Here is a 23,330-nt window from a genome sequence, read left to right as displayed (position 1 = left end):
AATTTCTCTTAGATTAATACTTTCTAGTTCCATCCACATTGTTGCAAATGGCAAGATTTCATTCTTTTTGATCACCAAGTAATATTCCATTATATATATATATATATATATATATATACACACACACACACACACACACACACACACACACATCTTCTTTATCCATTCATCAGTCAACGGACATGTGGGCTTTTTCCATACTTTGGCTACTGTCAATAGCACTGTTATAAACACTGGGGTGCATGGGCCCCTTCAAAAGAGCACTCTTGTATCCTCTGGATAAATACCTAGTAGTAAAATTGCTGGGTTGTAGGTTAGTTCTATTTTTAATTTTTTGAGGAACCTCCATACTGTTTTCCAGAGTGGCTGCTGCACCAGTTTGCATTCCCACCAGCACTGCAGAAGGGTTCCCCTTTCTCCACATCCTTGCCAACATCTGCCATTGCCTGAGTCGTTAATGTTAGCCATTCTGACAAGTATGGTATCCCATTGTGGTTTTGATATGTATTTCCCTGATGATCAGTGATGTTGAGCATTTTTTCATGTGTCTGTTAGCCATCTGGATATCTTCTTTGGAGAAGTGTGTATTCATGTCGTTTGCTCACTTCTTCACTGGGTCATTTGTTTTTTGGGTGCTGAGTTTGATAAGTTCTTTATAGATCTTGGATACTAACCCTTTACCCTATGTCATTTGCAAATATCTTCTCCTATTCCATCGGTTGCCTTTTAGTTTTGCTGATTGTTTCCTTTGCTGTGCAGAAGCTTTTTCTCTTGATGAGGTCCCAATAGTTCATTTTTGCTTTTGTTTCCCTTACCTCCAGAGACATGTCAAGTAAGAAGTTGCCGAGGCTAAGGTCAAAGAGGGTGTTTCCTGTCTTCTCCCCTAGGATTTTAATGGCTTCCTGTCTTACATTTAGATCTTTCATCCATTTTGAGTTTATTTTTGTGTATGGTGTAAGAAAGTGGTCCAGGTTCATTCTTCTGCATGTTGCTGTCCAGTTTTCCCAACACAATTTTTTCCATTGGATATTTTTTCCCGCTTTGTCAAAAATTAGCTGACCATGTAGTTATGGGATCATTTCTGGGTTCTCTATTCTGTTCCACTGATCGATGTGTCTGTTTTTGTGCCAGCAGCATACTGTCTTGATGATTACAGCTTTGTAATACAGCTTGAAGTCCAGAATTATGATGCCTCCAGCTTTGGTTTTCTTTTTCAGGACTGCTTTGGTTATTCGGGGTCTTTTCTGGTTCCATACAAATTTAGCATTCTTTGCTCTATCTCTGTGAAGAATGCTGGTATTCTGTGAAGAATGCTGGTATTATTTTGATAGAAATTGCATTGAATATGTAGATTGCTTTGGGAAGATTGACATTTTTACAATATTTGTTCTTCCTATTCAGGAGCATGGAATGTTTCTCCTTTTTTGTGTGTGTCTTCTTCAATTTCTTTCATAAGCTTTCTATAGTTTTCAGTGCATAGATTTTTCACCTTTTTGGTTAAGTTTATTCTATGTATTTTATGGGTTTTGAAGCAATTGTAAATGGGCTTGATTCCTTGATTTCTCTTTCTGCTGCTTCATTAATGGTGTATAGAAATGCAACCAATTTCTGTACAGATTTTATTATCCTACAACGTTGCTGAATTCATGGATCAGTTCTAGCAGCTTTTTGGTGGAATCTTTTGGGTTTTCCATATAGAGTATCATGTCATCTGCAAAGAGTGAAAGTTTGACTTCCTCCCTGCCAATTTGGATGCCTTTCATTTCTTTGTGTTTTCTGATTGCTGAGGCTAGGACTTCCAATACTATGTTGAGTAACAGTGGAGAGAGTGGACATCCCTGTCATGTTCCTGACCTTAGGGGGAAAGCTCTCAGTTTTTCTCCAACAAGGATGATATTAATGGTGGGTCTTTTGTATATGGCTTTTATGATCGTGAGTTATGATCCTTCTATCCCTACTTTCTTGAGGGTTTTTATCAAGAAAGGATGCTGTATTTTGTCAAATGCTTTCTCTCCATGTACTAAGAGGATCACGTGGTTCTTATCCTTTCTTTTATTAATGTGATGTATCACATTGATTGATTTGCAAATACTGAACCAGCCCTACATCCCAAGAATAAACCCCACTGATCGCAGTGAACAATTCTTTTAATGCATTGTTGGATCTAATTTGCTAGTATCTGGTTGAGAATTTTTGCATCCATGTTCATCAGGGAAATTGGCTCTGTAGTTCTCCTTTTTAGTGGGGTTTTTGTCTGATCTTAGAATAAAGGTAATGTTGGCCTCGTAGAATGAGTATGGAAGCTTTCCTTCCATTTCTATTTTTTGGAACAGCTTCAAAAGAATAGGTGTTAACTCTTCTTTAAATGTTTGGTAAAATTCCCCTGGAAAACCTTCCAGCCCTGACTTTTGTTTGTTTGGAGATTTTTAATTACTGATTCAATTTCTTTACTGGTTATGGGTCTGTTCAAAATTTCTATTTACTCCTGTTTCAGTTTTGGTAGTGTATGTTTCTAGGAATTCGTCCATTTCTTCCAGATTGCCCAATTTATTGGCATATAATTCCTCATAATATTCTCTCATTATTGTTTGTATTTCTGTGGTGTTGGTTATATCTCTCCTCTTTCGTTTGTAATTTTACTTATTTGGGTCCTTTCCTTTTTCTTTTTGACCAATCTGGATAAGGGTTTATCAATTCTGTTAATTCTTTCCAAGAATTAACAAGCTGCTGGTTTCATTGATGTGTTCTATCAGGGTTTTATTTTTTTAATTTCAATATCATTGATTTCTGCTCCAATCTTTATTTCCCTTCTTCTGGTTGTAGGCTTTATTTGCTGTTCTTTTTCTACCTCTTTTAGGTTTAAGGTTAGGTTGTGTATTTGAGACCTTTCTTCCCTCTTTAGGAAGGCCTGGATTGCTATATGCTTCCCTCTTATGACTGTCTTTGCTGCATCCCAGAGGTTTTGGGCTGTCATGTTTTCATTTTCATTGGTTTCCATGTACTTTTTAATTTCCTCTTTAATTTCTTGGTTAACCATTTTTTATAAGGATGTTCTTTAATCTCCAAGTATTCAGGGTCTTTCCAAATTTTTTCCTGTGGTTGATTTTGAGTTTCATAGTGTTGTGGTCTGCAAATATGCAATGTATGATCTCTATTTTTTTGTACTTGTTGAGGGCTGATTTGTGCCCCAGTACGTGATCTATTCTGGAGAATGTTCCAAGTGCACTCAAAAAGAATGTGTATTCTGTTGCTTTAGGATGAAATGTTCTGAAAGTGTCTTAAGTCCATCCAGTCCAGTATGTCATTCAAACCCATCGTTTCCTTGCTGATTTTCTGCTTAGATTATCTGTCCATTACTTTAAGTTGGGTGTTGAAGTCCTTACTATTATGGTATTATTATCAATGAGTTTCTTTATGTTTGTGATTAACTGACTTACATATTTGGGTGCTTCCACTTTGGGGGCATAAATGTTTACAATTGTTAAGCCTTCTTGATGGACAGACCCCTTAATTATAATGCCCTTCTTCATCCTTTGTCACAGGCTTTATTTTAAAATCTAGCTTGTCTTGGGGCACCTGAGTGGCTCAGTCGGTTAAGCGTCCAACTTTGGCTCAGGTCATGATCTCATGGTTTGTGAGTTCAAACCCTGCATCCAGCTCTGGGCTGACAGCTCAGAGCCTGAAGCCCACTTCAGATTCTGTGTCTCCCTCTGTCCGCCCCTCTGCTGTTTGCACTCTGTCTCTCGCATTGTCTCAAAAATAAATAAACATTAAAAAACATTTTTTAATAAAAATAAAAAAATAAAATCTAGCTTGTCTGATATAAGTATGGCTACTCTGCCTTTCTTTTGGTGACCATTAGCATGATAGATGGTTCTACATCCCCTTACCTTTTTAAAAAATTTTTTTAATGTTTATTTATTTTTAAGAGAGAGAGAGAGCATGAATGCACAAGGGGCAGAGAGAGAGAGAGGAAGACCCCAAATCTGAAGCAGGCTCTAGGCTCCAAGCTGTCAGCACAGAGCCCAATGCGAGGCTCGAACTCAGGAATCATGAGATCATGACCTGAGCTGAAGTCGGACGCTTAATCGACTGAGCCACCCAGGCACCCCGTATCCCCTTACTTTCGATCTGCAGGTGCCTTTAAGTCTAAAATGGGTCTCTTGTAAGCAGCATATAGATGGGTTTGGTTTTCTTATCCATTCTGATACCCTATGTCTTTTGACTGGAGCATTTAGTACATTGACATTTAGAGTGAGTACTGAAAGATACAAATTCAGTGCCATTGTGTTGCCTGTAGAGTTGAAGTTTCTGGTGATGTTCTCTGGTCCTTCTAGTCTTTGTTGCTTTTTGGTCTTTTTGGGTTTTTTTGTCTTTTCTCCACTCAGAGAGTCCCCCTTAAAATTCCTTGCAGGGCTGGTTTCATCATCATGAACTCCTTTAGTTTTTGTTTGTCTGGGAAACTCTTTATCGCTCTATTTTGTTTTTTGGGTTTTTAAAAAATTTTTTTTAAATGTTTATTTATTTTTTAGAGAGAGAGACAGAGTGCAAGCCAGGGAGGAGCAGAGAGAGGAAGACACACAATCCGAAACAGGTTCCAGGCTCTGAGCTGTCAGCACAGAGCCTGACACAAGGCTCAAACCCACAGACTGGGAGATCATGACCTGAGCCAAAGTCATACACTCAACTGACTGAGCCACCCAGGCGCCCTTTTATCGCTCTATTTTGAAAGACAGCATTGCTGGATAAAGAATTCTTGGCTGTATATTTTTCCAATTCCGCACGTTGAATATATCTTGCCATTCATTTCTGGCCTGCCAAGTTTCTGTGGATAGGTCTGCTGAGAACCTGATCTGTCTTCCCTTATAGGTTAAGGACTTTTGTTTTCCCTTGCTGCTTTCTTAAATTCTTTCCTTGTCTGTGTATTTTGTGAATTTGACTATATGCCTTGCTGATGGCAGGTTTTTGCTGAATCTAATGGGAGTTATCTGTGCTTCTTGGATTTTGACGTCTGTGTCCTTCCCCAGATTAAGAACATTTTCCACTATAATTTGCTCACATAACCTTCTGACCCTTTTTTTCTCTCTTCATCTTCTGGGACTCCTATAATTCAGATGTTATTCCTTTTTAATGTGTCACTGAGTTCTCTAAGTCTTGTATCATGCTCTTTTCCCTTTGTTTCCCTTTTTGTTTCATTATTCTCCATAATTTTGTCTTCTATATTGTTGATTTGCTACTCTGCTTTATCTATCCTTGGCATCATGGCATCCATTTGAGATTGCATCTCACTTATAGCATTTTTAATTTCGTCCTGATGATTTTATTTCTTTTATCTCTGCAGAAAGGGATTCTATGCTTTTTTTCAACCCCAAGTAGTATTCTTATTATCGTGGTTCTAAACTCTAGTTCAGATATATCTGTGTTGAGTAAGCCCCTGGCTGTTATTTCTTCCTGTTCTTTCTTTAGGGGTGAATTCCTTCATTTTATAATTTTAGAGGAAGAAAAAAAATTAAGAAAATTAAAATTAAAAAATTAAAAACAAAACAAAAAAATCAAATAAAGGAAGCTAGATCCTAGGTGTATTTTGGGCTGCTTGTTGAAGGAAGCTTGACAGAATAGAGAAAAAAGGGAAAGAAACAAAAAAGGTAAGAAAAAATTTCAAAAGTAAATATATATATATAATGAAATAGATTAAATGAAATAGAATTTAAAAAATTTAATTAAAAATGTAGTAAAAATTTTTAAATTTTAATTTTCAAAAAAGAAAATAAATTTTTTTCTTTTTCTAAGAAAAAAAAGAAAAATTTAAGCAAAGACAGAAGCAAAGAAAAAAACAGCACAAATAAATGAACCAGCAAACAGAATGAAACCCGAATGAAGTTATATCCAGTTTCCTCTAAAACTCAAACTATGAAGCACTCTATAATCCATACACTAAGCAGGCAGAGAGATTTGTGCTGGTCTTCTAGGGGATGTGCTTAGAGGGTGCAGTTGGGCAGGGCGTGGTGTAATGGCTCCATTCTCCAGTAGATAGCGCTGCTTAGCTTACTGGGATTGATCAGTGTGGCGCACATGCACTTGCATGCACCTGAGAGATGAAAATGGCTTCACCCAGCTCCCTAGTCTCTGGCACAGGAACTCTGCACTCTCACCAACCTGTGATCAAGCACCCTTCCTTTTTCTCAGGCCTCTGTCCACTCCCCACCTTTACCCTGTCCATGTCCAAGCCATCAGCCTGCTAGGCAGCACCTCCCTCCAGAGTTTTACCTCAGATGGGGATGCATTTCAAACCCCTCATTTCAGAGACCCCTACAACTTGGGGAGGGTCTCACTGAGCAATGGCTGGGTGCCGGCTTGCCCCAGAGAATGTTTGTGCAATCACACAGCAGCAAGGTTCAGAGATTATGGCAAATCACAACAAACAGCTGGCACCAGGTTTCACCACACGCTGGTGTCTTTGTCCCAATACCAGCAAATGTGACTGCTCTCCGGGGTCCACTTGGACCTTTGTCTGTGTGGAGGCTGTATGGAGTGAAAGCCAAATGCTCTACATATATGGGAACCGCTTCTTCCGCTGTGGCAAATGGACCCCTCGGACCCCACTGCCTGCTCCTGGGCATTTGCCTGCTTCCTCACCAGACCACTGCCAGGCACTGAGCTCCAGAATTTCAGACTCTGTACTCCACTGTTTATAGAATCCTAATGGTATTGAAACCCTCTCCTTTCTCCCTGTCAATGGTTCTGGGGAACAGATTTCTTGTTCAGTCCCCTGCAGGTGCTTTCACTCTTTCTCTCTCTTTCTCTCCAACTACTTTCAGGGGAGTGCTTTTCTTGCATGATCCCAAATTGTCGCACTCTCCCCATTGCTCTTTCTCTGCCCTCTCTCCGCAAAAACAGCTTCTTACCTTCCACAGCTTTTCTCTCCCCCAGTTCACCTCTCCACACTGGGAACTTGAGTTCTGTGGCTCAAGTTATGCAGATTGTTGTGTTAATCCTCAGATCAATTTCCTAGGTGTGCAAAATGGTTTGGTGCGATCTAGCTGTGTTTTAGGGACAAGAAAACCTGAGTCTCCATGCTGCTCTGCCATCTTCCCATTTCCTCCCCTTTTAAAAATATTTATTTATTTTTGGGAGAGCAAAAGCAGGGGAGGGGCAAAGAGAGGGGGACAGATGATTCAAAGCAGGCTCCATGCTGACAGGCTGACAGCAGCAAGTCTGATGTGGGACTTGAACTCACGAACTGTGAGATCATGACCTGAGCCAAAGTCAGACGCTCAACCGAGTCACCCAGGTGCCCCAAGATCCCTTTTAAATGTAGCATTTTAAAGGATCTCCAAAAATATCCCCTTATTTATGTGTTTACCATTTTCCAATAAGCCTGCTTCAAGATGCTAAAGTGTAAGATGGAATGAGGTGACTGAACTAGTCCTCCAGGCTAGAGATCTGAGACCAGTGGCAAGAACCCTGCTCTAGAATATTTAGAGTACAGGGGCACCTGGGTGGCTCAGTCAGTTAAGCATCTGACTTCAGCTCAGGTCAGGATCTCATGGTCCATGAGTTCAAGCCCTGTGTTGGGCTCTGTGTTGACAGCTCAGAGCCTGGAACCTGCTTCAAGTTCTGTGTCTCCCTCTCTCTGCCTCTCACCTGCTCACGCCTATCTCTCTCTCTCTCTCTCTCTCTCTCTCTCTCTCTCAAAAGTAAATAAACATTAAATAAAAGTTTAGACTATTTGGAGTACATAGAGTTGCCTAAGGGTCTGTGACACCAATTTTGCTGAAATTAATCATATGAATGAGGGTTAGTTGACCCTCCTTCCATATTCCATGAGAACAGACACAAGTCCTGGTCACAACTGAGACCAGAGTAATTCAAATCAGCATGCTTCAGTGTTTGGTGTTCAACAAATGGATTAGAGATGGGCTGAGAACTGATTGCCTAGACACTTGTGACAGATGGGCAAGGCCTCAAGTGACTAGAGCTGCTAGCTCCATAGCCTCTATCTATAAGCAAACTTCTCCCTTTATTCCAGTGAGTCATATACAAATATTATCATTTTCAAAGGTAGCAAAATATGAAAAGATCAGGAAGTCCTGATTTAAGCTGATGGCCTGGGAGATGTTTCTCTAAATGTTTCCACATTCTTGTAAAAATCTGTCAAGCTTCCCAGGACCAAAACCTTAGGCAGGGTTCAGGAATATGAAGCCTGATGTGTTCCAGAAAGCAAGAATGATTGTGTTAGAGCAGTCCACTTGCATAGGCAACACGTCCTCATTAGCCAAGAGGACTGTCATCTTAATGAAAGGCTTAGAACAAGAGCTACAAGGTAAAGACAGAAGGCTAGAGAATGTAAGGTTGATGAAGGCAGGACTTTGTCCAAATTGTCACCAGTTTTATCTTCAAAACCTAGAAAAATGCCAGGCACATTCATTCACTCAGTAAATATTTGCTGAGCACTTACCATATGTTGAACGTGTAATAGGTATTATGCAATTTGTTAAGTGAATGAACAAAATACACAAAAAGGCTACAACAAGGACACTCAACAACCCACAAAGAAGTGAACACATGACTTAATCTGATACCTCAGATGAGACTATTTTCTGAACAAACAACTTTTAACATCTATATGTGCTAGCAGATTAGGGGCAAGAAAATGAGTAAATAGTCTCTGCTCTCAAACTGTTCCCATAATAGCTCAAATGAATAGAGATTATAGAGAAGAGGCAACAACAAAGCACCACAGGAGCACTGAGGAGGAATTCACTGACTCAGTCTGAGGTCATCAGAGAAGACTCCACAGAGGAAGAGACATTTCAGCTAAGTTTTTGTGGCAAACACCAACTAGTGCCTAATCACAACTCATTCACTGCTTCTTTCTCGCTAATACAGCCCCGGTATCATTCAGGGTAATATTACACCCAGTTCAATACTCACTTTCACAGCCTCCCTTGCACTTAAGGATGGTCATAGAACATGGTTGTAGCCTATGAGACAACAGAAGTTGTTGGGAATTTCTGGGAAAGCTTTTGTTTTCTGATACAAGAGGGAAAATACCGCTGGCATCAACCTTCCCCTCTTCTTGCCCTGAATGTAAACATAGAAAGCCTCTTGTAACCATGAGGCAACAAGTATGAATATAAAAGTCAATATGCTATGGATAACTGAGTAAAAAGTAGAATCTCAGTTCTTGATTACATTGTTGAGCAACTGAGCTAACACCAAAAACCACCAATTCTGCACTCCTTGCTAATTTGAGAAAAATAACCCCCATCTGTCTAACCCAAAGTTGATTAGATTCTCTATTACAGCAGGACCCATTCCTAACTGACACAGTGTTAAAGGAGACGTTTGCCAGGCAAAACAAAAGGAAAGAGTATTTCAGGCAATGGGAATAATTTATGTAAAGCAGAAAAAGGGAAAGAAGTTGGCATATTTAGAAACAGGGACACTTTAGTGACATAATCCAAGAGGAGAGTACAGCAACAAGAAGGCCTCACCTGCTTCATCCACAGTGGTACACTTCTGGTACATGGATGTACGAAGAGTAGGTGTCCGAACATTCAATAGCCTGATTTTGTCTACTCGAGAATCAAATACACGGAGTACAGGGTCTTTATCATCATCATCATGACACATGATTTTGTTGTCAATGAAAGAAGCAAACATCTGGGTCTCTAGGAATCTTGAGAGGAAGGGCAGATATGGCTCAGGCTGGTCTGACAGAAAAGATGCCTGATTGGACCAAAAGGAAATACACAGTCATTGACAGCCTTGACCAGCAAAGGCAACACACCGAAGGGATCCGGTAGGTTAAATTTTCTCTCAAGTTTCCTAGGTCTTTATGAAAAGCAAACAGCAAAATCTCTTCATTTTTTTTAACACTCATATAATTTCAGATATCCTGAAATTTTGACACACTAGCCCAAACTTACTCAGGTAACCTACTGTGTGGCAACCAATCTTCCCAGAATCCTGATGTTCAACCTGCACGTGCACCTTAACCTAAGAGAGCTCTGTTTCCAGCATATATGTATAATGAAAGAAAAACTCATCTTCAGTTAAATCTTCAGGAGGGTCTGGCATATTCTCATTTCTCACCACCTCGCCAGCAGGACTACTCACTTTATCAAAGTTTTGCATCTGCTCCCTGTTGGTAAACCAGGACTCCTTATCCTGGCTGGGCTGAATAACAAACACCTCATAATCTGCAAACATCTGAGTGAAACGATTTGCAAAAACTTCCCGGATCTGAATGTTTAGCTGGTAAATCCTCAGTTCTTCTTCATCACATTGAACCTTCAGGTCCTTATTGCTGCTGGGGTCTTCACGTACTTCCAGCTACCAAAAATCAAACAACAGTTGAAAATATAAGCTTTTCCTTTATCCTCCCCAAAATGCAACTCATCCATTCCACCCCCACGCCCCTTCCAGTGGTCACTTACTTCACAGCAAATGGAGAAAAGAAACAAAAGAGAAAAACATCAGAAGGAAAAAAAGAAAGAGATTCTGACATGCAGAAGAGAAAAATGAGGGTGTTCCACTTGCAGGTACCCAGGAACTTAATGAAAATAGAGATTAAGATTACAGGCAGAGAGAGATTCAGCAATAGAAGAAAAGCTGCTACTTATCTCGAGGGTCAGAGAAAGAAGGGAATCTGGGAAGTCAATGAGAAAATGATAATGCAAAGCAACAGAGTAAGACTCTGGCTCTCCCTTCATCTCTTTGATTTTCTCCCCCACATCACTGTCCTTATCTTTCTCCCTAAGAATTTTTCCTTACTGTGTCCAACCTCTCTAAATCCCTGCTCCTCTTTAGCCACAATTAAAAAAAAAAAAAAAAAAAAAAAATTTTTCCAAAACAAAAAAAAAAAAAAAAAAAAAAAGTCTGCTCTACTACCTAAATAGAACAAGAAAATGAAATGTTTCACACTTCACTACAAAAAAAAAAAAAAGCCAAAGTGATTACATTGTCCCATTTGCTTATACATAATTTATAAAAATAATTTAACAGTGAGAATGGAGGAGGGTGAAGAGATGAGTAAAAAACTACAGAAAGCTGATAGTCTCATCAAAGTCAAGAAATGAAAAACTAACTTCATCCCCAAAAGAGCATAGGACTAACATTCAAGAGTGATGAGGGAGCTAGGGGCAGGCTGAGAGCAAAATGTACGCTAACAGCATTCCCTACCCCCCAGGTGGGACATGTATATATAATATTTCTTGGACACTCCAAGCTACCCCAAAACAGAAAAGGACAAAAAACCCAAATGGTTAAACTGATAAGAGTCTCCACCAGTTTACCAGAAAAAGGCAATCCCATCATAGCCTAAAGTCTAAGAACTCCCAACTGTCTTAATGTTAATGCTTTGCTAGAGGGAAAAACAACCTTAGCTTGACAATAGTAGGCCTCCAGTACGTCTTTAGCATGTGAAAGTCTCTTTGGAAACTCCTATCTCCTCCCCTCCCCCCTCCATAAACCAGTCAAACCCCCCCACCACCACCACCCACACCCACACACACTTACAGTACAGCTCTTTCTGCTCACAGGTCCTGTCCCCGTGCTTTAATAAAATCACTTTTTTGTACCAAAGACATCTTCAAGAATTCTATCCTGGCTGATGGCTCTGGACCACCCCACCATATTTAATCATAAGGCACCCAGTGTGTGGGGCGATGAGTCTTTTCATCTGGACTCTGAGTTTTGGTGTAAATTTGGTGAGCCCTTTTTCTTTTCCTCCTTTACTCTCATGGTCTTTTGGAACACTTTCATGTTGGCTGCAATCCTCTAGCCTGTGGCTACTCTATGGGGTAGCCTGCCTTCTGACTGTTAAGTTAGTACCCTGGCTGGAATGGTAATAAGACCCAGAAACTTGATGCCCTCTCTTTATTCCTGTCCTTATACAAAGTTGTCTCTCTTGGGCACAGGACAGCCACCTAAATCACCAAGATGGCTACCAATCTTAAGACTCTCGTGTGAGGTTCCCTCCTCAAGGTCTCTGGTCAAGCAGCTTCTGGCCTTGAGATCTCCACTGGCCAAAACCAGTACCCAAATGAATTAAAACCCTACCATTTCCTAAGGAAGTTGGCTATAAAGACTGTGTGTTGGAACCTTACTAAGATCATAATGGATTTCTATCTGTGCTGCTTTCCATCAATGTCCTCTATCAACTACTACTTAAATTACAAAATTGGGGAATTCCCCCTTGTAAAACTTTTCCAGTGTTTTCCATGGGTTACAAAATGGTGGTTTCTTGGCCTTCTCAGCAAGGCAAACTTGGTCCAAACGCCAGGCACCCATCTGTAGCCTAGGATGCAATGTGCAAGCAGGGGGCTAGCATCCCTCCTTCAGGAGCCCTTAATCGACTGATTGGTGGTCATAGTGGTTTCGTTCGAGGGACACTTGGGGTTGCTTTGACACCAGGAACCTCTGACATATCCTGCGCATGGGATACCACCCAGGAGTCAGGGGGATTCTCAGGGGTAATGGACCTTCTTTCTACTTTCTCTCTACTTTTCTGTCTAGGAACAGGGGAGCTTCTCCTCAGTCCCCAAGGACTCTCTCTTGGGATGCCTTTTAACCCAATGGAAATAATTTGGTTTGCAAAATGTAGAAAAGAACTGATCTCCTATAACACTGCATGGCCTTAGTAAACAGGGCAAATGGATGGAGGTACCCTAGGTCCAGGCCTTCATGGCTCTACCCGGACCCAAGAGCCTCTTGCACAATGTGTTTGGTCAGTAACCAGGCCAGTAAACTCCCTCCTGATATACTGGATGATAATTGTCTAAACGGGCCTCCTCCTGATAGTACCCAGGTTGCTGGAGGAAACACAGGCCATCCCTGACAAAGGGGATGCTCTTTCTCTTTTTATTTTTAATTGTTTTAATGTTAATTTATTTTTGAGACAGAGACAGAGTACAAGCAGGGAGGGACAGAGAGAGAGTGAAACACAGAATCCAAGGCAGGTTCCAGGCTCCAAGCTGTCAGTACACAGCTCAACGCAAGGCTTGAACCCACGAACCGTGAGATCATGACCTGAGCCAAAGTCAGACTCTTAACTGACTAACCCACCCAGGCGCCCTGGGATGCTCTTTCTCTTAAGTGGACACATATGAAACAACTCAGCGTTTATTTAAACTAATTTTTTTTTTAATTTTTTTTTTCAACGTTTATTTATTTTTGGGACAGAGAGAGACAGAGCATGAACGGGGGAGGGGCAGAGAGAGAGGAAGACACAGAATCGGAAACAGGCTCCAGGCTCTGAGCCACCAGCCCAGAGCCTGACGCGGGGCTCGAACTCACGGACGCGAGATCGTGACCTGGCTGAAGTCGGACGCTTAACCGACTGCGCCACCCAGGCGCCCCTTATTTAAACTAATTTAAGTGTGCTGGTTTAATTAAGATAGACATGTCTTCAGAGTTATCAGCATTAAATATGAAACTTGTATTCTACCAAGGTTTACGAAAGGTCAAATAAGCTCATGTTATCTCTGTTGCAATTTGTTAGCAAAAAGATGACTTAAAATGATGGTTAAGGGGCGCCTGGGTGGCGCAGTCGGTTAAGCGTCCGACTTCAGCCAGGTCACGATCTCGCGGTCCATGAGTTCGAGCCCCGCGTCGGGCTCTGGGCTGATGGCTCAGAGCCTGGAGCCTGTTTCTGATTCTGTGTCTCCCTCTCTCTCTGTCCCTCCCCCGTTCATGCTCTGTCTCTCTCTGTCCCAAAAATAAATAAACGTTGAAAAAAAAAATTAAAAAAAAAAAAAATGATGGTTAATTTTGTCTGTTTCAAAGTTTTCATGGGTAATTGTTAAGAGCTTTCAAAGTCTTTGGTAACCTGAAACTTTGAAGTTTTGCTTGCACAATAAACGAGATTAAATTCATTGGACATCTAGGTCTTTTCCAAATAGGATAGAGTGCTAAAACTTTGATTACTGAACATAGGTTTGTGCTTTTAACTCCTTATTGCAGAGAAACTAAGGCTATTTGGGTCTATTGGAAAACATGCTTTGTGCTTAACTGGTTCATGAATTTGCCCTCTAAAGAACTCTGGTGTAACGGTTTATGATTGGTTACTAAGTTTTCATTGGAGACTAAGGTTTCCAAGAGTTAAAATTCTGCTAAATGTACTTAAGACTGATGGAAATAAGAAAAGCAACTCCATATGTAGGAAAGTAGGAGATAATATAAGAAATATATAAGGAATGGAAATATATTTTTTGTTGAAGGTAAAAGAAAATAATTTTGTCCTAAATGAGATTGGTTGGAGAGAAATGGCTTGGGACAAAATCTGAAGGCAAAGGAAAGCTGTAGAAGGTTCATGAAGGAAAATCTTGAAAAGGAATTTATGTCTAGTCAGGATGGTCTAAGGTTGAGATTAATATAGTTTAAAAGTACACTGGGGGGCACCCTAGTGGCTCAATCAGTTGAGTGTCCAACTTCAGCTCAGGTCATAGTCTCACAGTTCATGGGTTTGAGCCCCGAGTTGGGCTCAGTGTTGACAGCTCAGAGCCTGGAGCCTGCTTCGGATTCATTCTGTCTGTCTGTCTGTCTGTCTCTCTCTCTCTCTCTCTGTCCCTTCCCCTACTCATGCTCTGTCTCTCTCTCAAAAATAAACATTAAAAAAAAATAAAATTTTTTAAAAAATTTTAACAGTACACTGGTATAAGGTTGAAATTCTGTTTTTCTCTCTTTTCAAAAGACAAAGTTTTCTTAGATTGTTGATCTGCTCTCATTAAGAAAATGTAAACAAAGGTTACATTAGGTGATATTACGTTTCATCTTTATCAGGTCTTTGATTACTTAAAATTGCTCAATATTAAAGGAGCTAGGTTTTGCTAACAACTGTATAATACTACCTATTTGCCTTTAGGATTTCTTATTGCCAGCTTGGGTAAAGAAATAAGATTTGTAATGATATGTAATCCTATTTAGGATGTGCTTTATAACTTTCTAAATTTTAACAAACTTCCCAGGATTTAAAGGGTAAATGAAGTCTTTTTGACCAATTAGGCCTTTTTATTTTATATGCTAAGTTACTTGGAAAAGCATTGTCAAATAATGGTTAACCTTAGGTTGTATTGCATGTGTAAATGCTATAACTGCTCAAATATATATGAAATTCCTAAAGTTTTAATGCTTTATCACTTGATATTCTGATTATTGAAATGTGTTACAGAAATAACCGAATTTCCTTGTCAACTGCATCATAATGAACTCTCATCAGATCTTTAACAATGTCCATTTCTGATATTTTGTCACTTATAATTGCTCTTATTCTCTCACAAAACTATTTCATCTTCAAGAAGATTCATAAAAGGGACTTTTAGGACAAATATTTGACATCTTTAAGATTAATACTAACATGGGTAAGAACTTCCAGAACTAAAAAACTGCATTCAAACTGAACAAGAATTAGGAACAGGACTAAATAAACTAAAGAAGATTACAGTTTTTGTGACTCATTCGAAATATTGCTGGTTCTCTAATGTTTGCTCTTCCAGATTAAGTAAACTTCCTCTTGAGATATGTATAACATACAGAGATGTCATAAAGTATTCATTTGTAAACTGAAGCATTTATCTTTTCTCTCTACCTAAACCCTCTGAAATTCAAAAACTCTCAGTATTCTTTCCTTCATGGCAATTACAATTGTTTGCATAAGTTCAATAGGAATCTGTTCATCTTGTAACAGGACACCACTGGAAATACTGGTTATTTTACCAAGGCTTTAACTAGAATGTCCTATTTGAATGACATGCATAGACTCAGATATGACCCTAGAGCTTAAAGGAACCAAGGTTGAAGTTATGAAACAGAACGATAAAGCCCCTTGGAAATGTTGGCCTGTCACCTTGTTTACAGAGTTCCCAACAGCCTTACCACGTGAGTAAAGAATGTCACTTCCTGGCATGTGCAGGAACCTCAGGATATCTTGGGGACCTTGTGAAGAGGAATTCTCCCAAATCTACAGGTATTGCAGGCATGTCTGATGGCAAGTACTTCACTTGGCTTCTGGCCTACAGAGGCAACTAAAAGTTCAATCTGGAGATTTCTTATAAAAAGGCTCCAGCAAAACAAACTTTAAAAGATCCTTATGATCAATTGCTATTCTTGCTGAGTTTATGTAAATAATTAGGCCAAGTTTGTTAAAACTGAACTTGTACTACAAACAAACTAAGTCTTGATTTGGCTGTTTCTGGAAATGAAGGTTTTTTGAGAGAAAAACGATGTTTCAAAAACGCACCGTTATGGATGTTAAATTCTAGTTCTGATGGTCTTTAAATGTTTGATGTTTGCCTAAACTAGACAACTTGAGGTAAAATTCAGAAAAACTGTCACAATAGCACAGGTATGGACAATCTCCTTGCTTGTCATTCTGTGAGAAAAAAGACCCCACGGACATATTATTTAAACAACTGGAAAATGGGATGGATTCCCTCAACAACTACATATAAAAAGACTTTTCTCACTGTAAACCTATCAATAGATAAAGACTATAGTATTTTATTAATTATTCACTTGAGGCCAGGTTAATTCATAAATCTCTAAATATTGCAAAACATATCCTTTCCAAACCCGATCTGACAGTTACTAGAAACCCACCCCATATAAATCCAAAAGACCTGGTTTAGTTAAAGGATTAAAAGTCTAATACAGCAGGGGGCTTAACTCCAAAATGAAAAGGCCCCTATTGGGTCATATTATATACTCCCAATGCAGTAAAATTAGAGAGGCATTCTTCATAGGTTCCCATATCTAAATAAAATCTATACCCCCTTTACAGGGAATCAATAAGGAAACTAATGTGCCTTCTTATTCCTGCGAACCTGTGGAAAAGCTCAAATTTCTCTTATGATGGTTGTACCTTTCTTTTGCATTCTCCTTTCCCCAATTTCTACTAACAATTCCTTCTTACAATGAGCCATTCAAAAGGATCACCACAGACATGTGAGTTACAAACCAGAAAGACCAATTGGATTCCTGCTGCCTGTTCCCACTCCCATCTGAGGATGGTTCAAGTCTCACATCTAAAAATCTCACTGGCAGCACTGGCAGACACAGGGTTTGTAATGTGCTCTAACCATTAACCTGTATTTTTCTTGTTTCTATAAAAGTACATCTTATTAATTACCTAATTGCTTACTAAACAAGAGTCTATAGGATGGCTGTTTACCACCTACTACACAGTTAAAGCCTTAAATGACTCTCAAAATAACATTATATTAAATACTAAAATAACTCAAATGCCTAAAACAGTTCTACAAAACAGAATGGCATTTAGATGTTTTAATTGCTGCACAAGGTAGAACTTATACTTTTATAAAAACAAAATGCTGGGGTGCTGGGTGGCTCAGTCAGTTAAGCATCCGACTTCGGCTCAGGTCATGATCTCACAGTTCGTGAGTTCAAGCCCCACATCGGGCTCTGTGCTGACAGCTCAGAGCCTGAAGCTTGCTTCTGATTCTGTGTCTCCCTCTCTCTCTGCCCCTCCCCTACTCGCATTCTGTCTCTCTCAAAAATGAATAAACATTAAAAAAATTAAAAACAAAACAAAATGCTGTGTATACATTCCAAATTACCACAAAAATATTTCTGGATTTCTAACTGACATGAATACTCAAATTGGTGCTTTAAACATCCTTCTCTTTCCTTTAATGATTGGTTAAACTCTTGGACTGGATGATTTCTGTCAGCTACCAAAGGACTTTCATTTGGGCCAATCTTTCTAGTTATTCTAATTATGTTTTGCTATTTTCTCCCATGCCTCTCTGCCTGGTGCCAAGACTCCATCACTGCAATAACTTCAAGCTAACAGATGATCCTTTCTACTCAAGGAGGTTCATACATGTTGCCCACGTTGGATTCAGCTGCCTCTATGTTTTTGTAACCCTCCCTACATGTTCCCCAAGTGACCAATATTGACCCATACAGGTAGGGACAACTCTACGCCCCTACTCAATAGGAAGAAGCTACAGAAGATGAGGCCTTCCACCTTCAGCAACCTTAAAGATGTAATGGTCGGGGCGCCTGGGTGGCGCAGTCGGTTAAGCGTCCGACTTCAGCCAGGTCACGATCTCGCGGTCCATGAGTTCGAGCCCCGCGTCAGGCTCTGGGCTGATGGCTCAGAGCCTGGAGCCTGTTTCCGATTCTGTGTCTCCCTCTCTCTCTGCCCCTCCCCCGTTCATGCTCTGTCTCTCTCTGTCCCAAAAATAAATAAACGTTGAAAAAAAAAATTAAAAAAAAAAAAAAAAGATGTAATGGTCAAAATTGTTCAGGGGGGATATGATGACAGAGTGTCAGGCAAGCTGAGGGCAAAATACAGGCTGGTACCACCACCACCGCCCCCCTCCCCCGCCAAGGTGGAATATGTGTGATATTCCTCAGACACTCCTGGCTACCCAAGAACAAAGGAAAGGGTTTTAAGTGCTTGCCATGGTAATGTAGGAAATTAAGGCAAATGAAAAATTAAATTCCCTTACTGCCTACAGCCCATTGACAAGTCCTTGAGACTGGCATAGTGACCTCCCTCTAAGAACTCAGCTGCCTCAAGGATGACACTCTGCTGGGGTGTAAAAGACAACCTTGGCTTAACATTATCCCAATCTCAAGGATCCTGTAAGTCTACTTACTTTATCTCAACTGCCCCAAGATATATGCCAGCAATCATACTCCAAGCTTCTGACCCCTCAATATACATCTGAAGGGTCTCATGACTGAGGTTTTATTAAATGGTAACAAATGGTATTTCCCTCACAACAGCTAGGCCCTCAAGTTCCTGGAAACCTTGCTTCCAAAATTCCTTGGAGACTTACTCTATCCCTGAACCCCTTCCAACCTGATGATACATAATGAGTTACCCATCATGACCCCAGTGCAGCTCTTCCTGCCCACAAGTCCTGTCCCTGTGTTTTAATAAAATCACCACTTTGCACCAATGATGCCTTCAAGAATTCTTTCTTGGTTGTCAGCTCCAGACCCCATGAACCCCCCATCACCCTCAAAACTTTATCAAGAGGACCAGGATCTAGCCTCAGCTAAGCCACTTACCAGGCATTTAATCTTGGGCCACTCAGGCTCTCTAAGCCTTGGTTTCTTGAGCTATAAAGGAGTTAACAATATCTGCCCTGTATGCTATAGGTTGCCATGAAATTCACAGGGCAATGGATTTTAAAGAGGTCTGAACACAAAGATTACCACTGTCATCCCTCCAAGTCACTCTGCTGTCGTGTTCACAAAGAAGGACAGTAGGCTCTCCTTGATGTCCAGGTGAGAAGCTACCCAAATTTAGATCTATATAGCATTTACTAAGATAACATATGCAAGAGCTAAATCCAGTCTCCCACACAAGAGCATTCTTTCACTGCTCGAAAATAAGCCTTGCCCTGAACTAGGTGCTTTCTCATCTCACACTTTATTTCAGCAGGACAGCCCCCTAGCACAGACCAAGCCTGTCACAAACTCATATACAGCATCTTACCTTTTCCAGACTCACACCAGTCCTCTTAACCAAGGCTTGCAGCCGGGCAATAGTTTCATTCTCCTTGAGGAGCTCGTAGGAATGCAAAGGGGAGCCTGCGATGTTCCCATTCCTCTTGTCAGAGACAAGCTCAGAGGCCCGAAGCCTCTTCAGCTTGGAGGCACTCTCACTGCAATGAAGATTTCCTTCAGGGGGAATGCCAAATGCCATGAGAATCTCAGAGACTTCCTGGACAAACTCCAATTTGTTGGGAAACTGAGGCAGGTCCTCTGGCAGCTCAATGAAGTGGTTGTCAATGTCCACAAAGCAGAGGTTAGCCTGGCAGTCAAAACAGGATGAGTGTGAACAACTCCAGAGCATTAAGAAGAAGCTTTAGAAAGGATAATGAACAGGAGAGGGAAGAGGAAATATTTGAAATAGGCATATATGAGATATGATATAAAGAAGGTGGGGCTCAGGAAGGAAATAGACCTAGGTTCCAATCTTCCCCTGCCACTTTCTAGGGAAAGTTACTTAATCTTCTGATTCTGTCTCCTCAGTTATGAATGTTATAAAGAGATAAAAACACTTATCTTAGAGAGGGGTAGGGATTCTGTGATGACACAGATGTTGAGCATCTAGTGCAAAATCCACACATACAGTAAATGCTCATAAAATGTTTGATGAATTCATGAATTCTTATAATAGTAAAAAGAACACCAGGAGTGAGTCAAAAAGTCTAGGTTCCATATCTCACTCCATCACTATCTCCCTTTATGACCCTGAGCATAACATCATCCTTTTCTGAGCCTTAGTCCTAATTTGTAAGATTTGGTGGCTGCTCTTACTGATTTCTGTGATTCCTTCTGGTTTTAAGGTTGCTTTTGAGAGAACCTACAGAGACAGCACTCATACTGCTAGTGAGGTAGGTAATCTAGATTAACATAGAACAATTTGGTAATATCCATCTATCCTCATTTTATAGACAAAACTGACATAAAGAGGTTAAGTAACTTGTTCAAAGTCACACAGCTAGTAAGTAGCAGAACTGAGATCCAAACTCCTCTAGCCTGACTTCAGACATACACTCAAGCTCTTAACCATCCACCCTTCTCCTTAGAAGTCTTACGCATTTCTTATTCAATTTAACTTAAATATATTATAGTTCCTATTCCCGTTGGAATTTCTTTGTAGCAATACATTAGAAAAGGCTTTTTAAAAAATATTTGTCTCGGGATGCCTGGTGGGTTCAGTTGGTTGAGCGTCTGACTTCAGCTTAGGTCATGATCTTGCGGTTCCTGAGTTTGAGCCCCCCATCAGGCTCTCTGCTGTTAGCACGGAGCCCATTTTGAATTCTTTGTCCCCCTCTCCCTGCCCTTCACCTGCTGGTGCTCTCACACACTCTCTCTCTCAGAAATAAACATTAAAAATATATATATTTATCTTATAACCATGAACCTGTCTAGCTAACCAAGACAACTATTATTTCCTCCATTGCAGTGTTTAAATGCTTAAGAGTATTTCTGTTTTGTTCATAACAGAAATGATAATATTACCTATACCATAAATTTGAGGATTATGAGACAATAAATGTTGAGATTTATAGCTAGGCTCAAAGTACATAACAAATGCCAATTAACATTGTTATTATCACTGTGGAATAACTTCAATCAATGGATATCATGACAATATTACTAGGTAGGAAAATTCCATATTGAAAAGATGCTAATAATGGCCCTACTTATTTGTAAGTTTAATGTAATTTTTTTCAAAATCCCAGATTTTTGTTTTAAAAGGAGTGTCTGATGAACTGATTCTGAATTTTGCCTGAAAAAATAAAACAGCCAAGAAAATTTTAAGAAAACACTTGCCTTACTGGATTCTAATATAAACATAAAACAGTAATCTGTTGGAAAAAGAGAATCTTGGGGTACCTGGGTGGCTCAGTCAGTTAAGCGTCTGACTTCGGCTCAGGTCATGATCTCACAGTTTGTGAGTTCGAGCCCCGCGTCGGGTCCTGTGCTGACAGCTCAGAGCCTGGAGCCTGCTTCAGACTCTGTTTCCCTCTTTCTTTCTGCCCCTTCCCCACTCACGTTCTGTCTCTCTCCAAAATAAATAAACATTAAAAAAAAAAAAAAAGGAGAATCTTGAACAGACCCATTTATTGTGGATGGATTGTTGAATAAATGTTTCGGGGACAATGGCTGTACATTTAGAAATGTTAAAATAGAATACCATACTCAAAAATAAATTTAAGACTGAAGCTTTAAATATAAAAAACAGGGGCGCCTATGTGGCTCAGTTGGTTAAGCGTCCAACTTTGACCCAGGTCTTGCTCTCACAGTTTGTGAGTTTGAACCCTGTGTCAGGCTCTGTGCTGAGAGCTCAGAGCCTGGAGCCTGCTTCAGATTCTGTGTCTCCCTCTATCTGCCCCTTTCCCACTCACGTTCTGTCTCTCTCTCTCAAAAATAAACATTTAAAAATAATTTTTAAAAAAATCTACCTTATTTTCTTAAAAAGAGTATCTTTTAAAGATACAAACTAAATATATTTCAATAACATAATAATGCTGTGTGAGATCTGTTTCAAAATAATCAAGTAAGGTGAGTAGGGAGGAGGAGGGTAGAGAAAGAAAAGTGGCCATGAGTTGATGATTATCATAAAACAATGGATGCTAGTCCCTTTACTCTTACACGTGTTCAACATTTTCCATTAAAAAAGTTTTTAAAAAGTTAAATAAATCCACAAGGCACTCCTGGGTGGCTTAGTCGGTTGAGTGTCCGACTTTGGCTCAGGTCATGATCTCGCAGTCCGTGAGTTTGGGCCCCACGTCGGGCTCTGTGCTGACAGCTCAGAGCCTGGAGCCTGCTTTAAATTCTGGGTCTCCCTCTCTCTCTGCCCCTCCCCCACTCATGCTCTGTCTCTGTCTCTCTCTCTCTCTCTCTCTCTGTCAAAAATAAATAAACATTAAAAAAAATTAAATAAGCCCACAAAAGCATTAAAAGAAACTATAAAAAGTTACTATTCTATCTTAAGGTGGAATGGGCTTTCTAAACTTTATATAGAGCTAAAAACCATAAAGGTAAATACTGCCATAAAAAAATTAAAAGATAAGCAATCTAGGAAACAGTAATTGTTATGTATAACATGTAAAAGGTTAATAGCCAAAGAAATCATTAAGAGAAAAATAAATTCACCCAACTGAAAAGTAGAAATTGGTTATGGAAGGCAAACACAGAAGAACTTTCTTTCACCTGATTAACATCAAATATATGAAAAGATGTTCAATTTTGCTAATAATCTAAGAAATAAAAACAAAATACTTTTCATCTACTGTGCTGACAAAGATTTACAAGATTTATAATGTCCAATGCCAGCCAAATAATACGAAAACAAACATCTCAAACACTGTTATTAGGAACGTAAACTGGTGGCACCTGGGTGGCTCAATGAGTGAAGCATCCAACTTCAGCTCAGGTCATGATCTTGCAGTTCTTGAGTTCGAGCCCCACATCAGGCTCTGTGCTGACAGCTCAAGAGCCTGGAGCCTGCTTTGGATTCTGTGTCTCCCTCTCTCTCTCTGCCCCTGCCCTGCTCTCATTCTGTCTCTCTCTCAAAAATAAACATTAAAAAAACTTAAAAAACAAACCAAAAAAAAGGAATGTAAATGGAAAACTTTCTGAGGACAATCTTAAAGACATTCTTTTCCTGCCCAATCCAAGAACTAGAACATTACCAGATACTTTATCTATCTAATTCTCCCCAATACCATCCCCAACCTATACATTCCCATTCCCCAGGTAACCACTATCCAGAATTCTCTATTACCTTTTTGGCTTTTGTTTTATAATTTATATATGCCTTTAAGTTTTTG

The 23,330-nt window shown here is 39.9% G+C and overlaps 1 protein-coding gene across 5 annotated transcripts in view; it reads right to left on the bottom strand.

The window, feature by feature from the left end:
• Positions 1–23,330, bottom strand: part of DENND5A (DENN domain containing 5A) — a 118,608-nt gene that overhangs the window by 35,842 nt on the left and 59,436 nt on the right. For 2 of the 5 annotated variants that reach the window (XM_040456924.1, XM_040456922.1), the window contains 4 exons: positions 19,478–19,795; positions 10,123–10,338; positions 9,498–9,732; positions 8,935–9,084 (listed from right to left, as the gene is read on the bottom strand). In XM_040456924.1, the coding sequence (XP_040312858.1) occupies positions 8,935–9,084; positions 9,498–9,732; positions 10,123–10,338; positions 19,478–19,795 (919 nt within the window). The remainder of the gene's footprint in view (positions 1–8,934; positions 9,085–9,497; positions 9,733–10,122; positions 10,339–19,477; positions 19,796–23,330) is intronic. The other 3 variants (XM_040456926.1, XM_040456925.1, XM_040456923.1) reach the window with 2 other exon arrangements.

Source organism: Herpailurus yagouaroundi, unplaced genomic scaffold (assembly GCF_014898765.1).
Source record: "Herpailurus yagouaroundi ecotype Mexico unplaced genomic scaffold, PumYag 218, whole genome shotgun sequence".
Classification (NCBI taxonomy): domain Eukaryota; kingdom Metazoa; phylum Chordata; class Mammalia; order Carnivora; family Felidae; genus Herpailurus; species Herpailurus yagouaroundi.
Note: the sequence above shows the minus strand (reverse complement) of the source record. Positions and strands in the feature narration are given on the sequence as shown.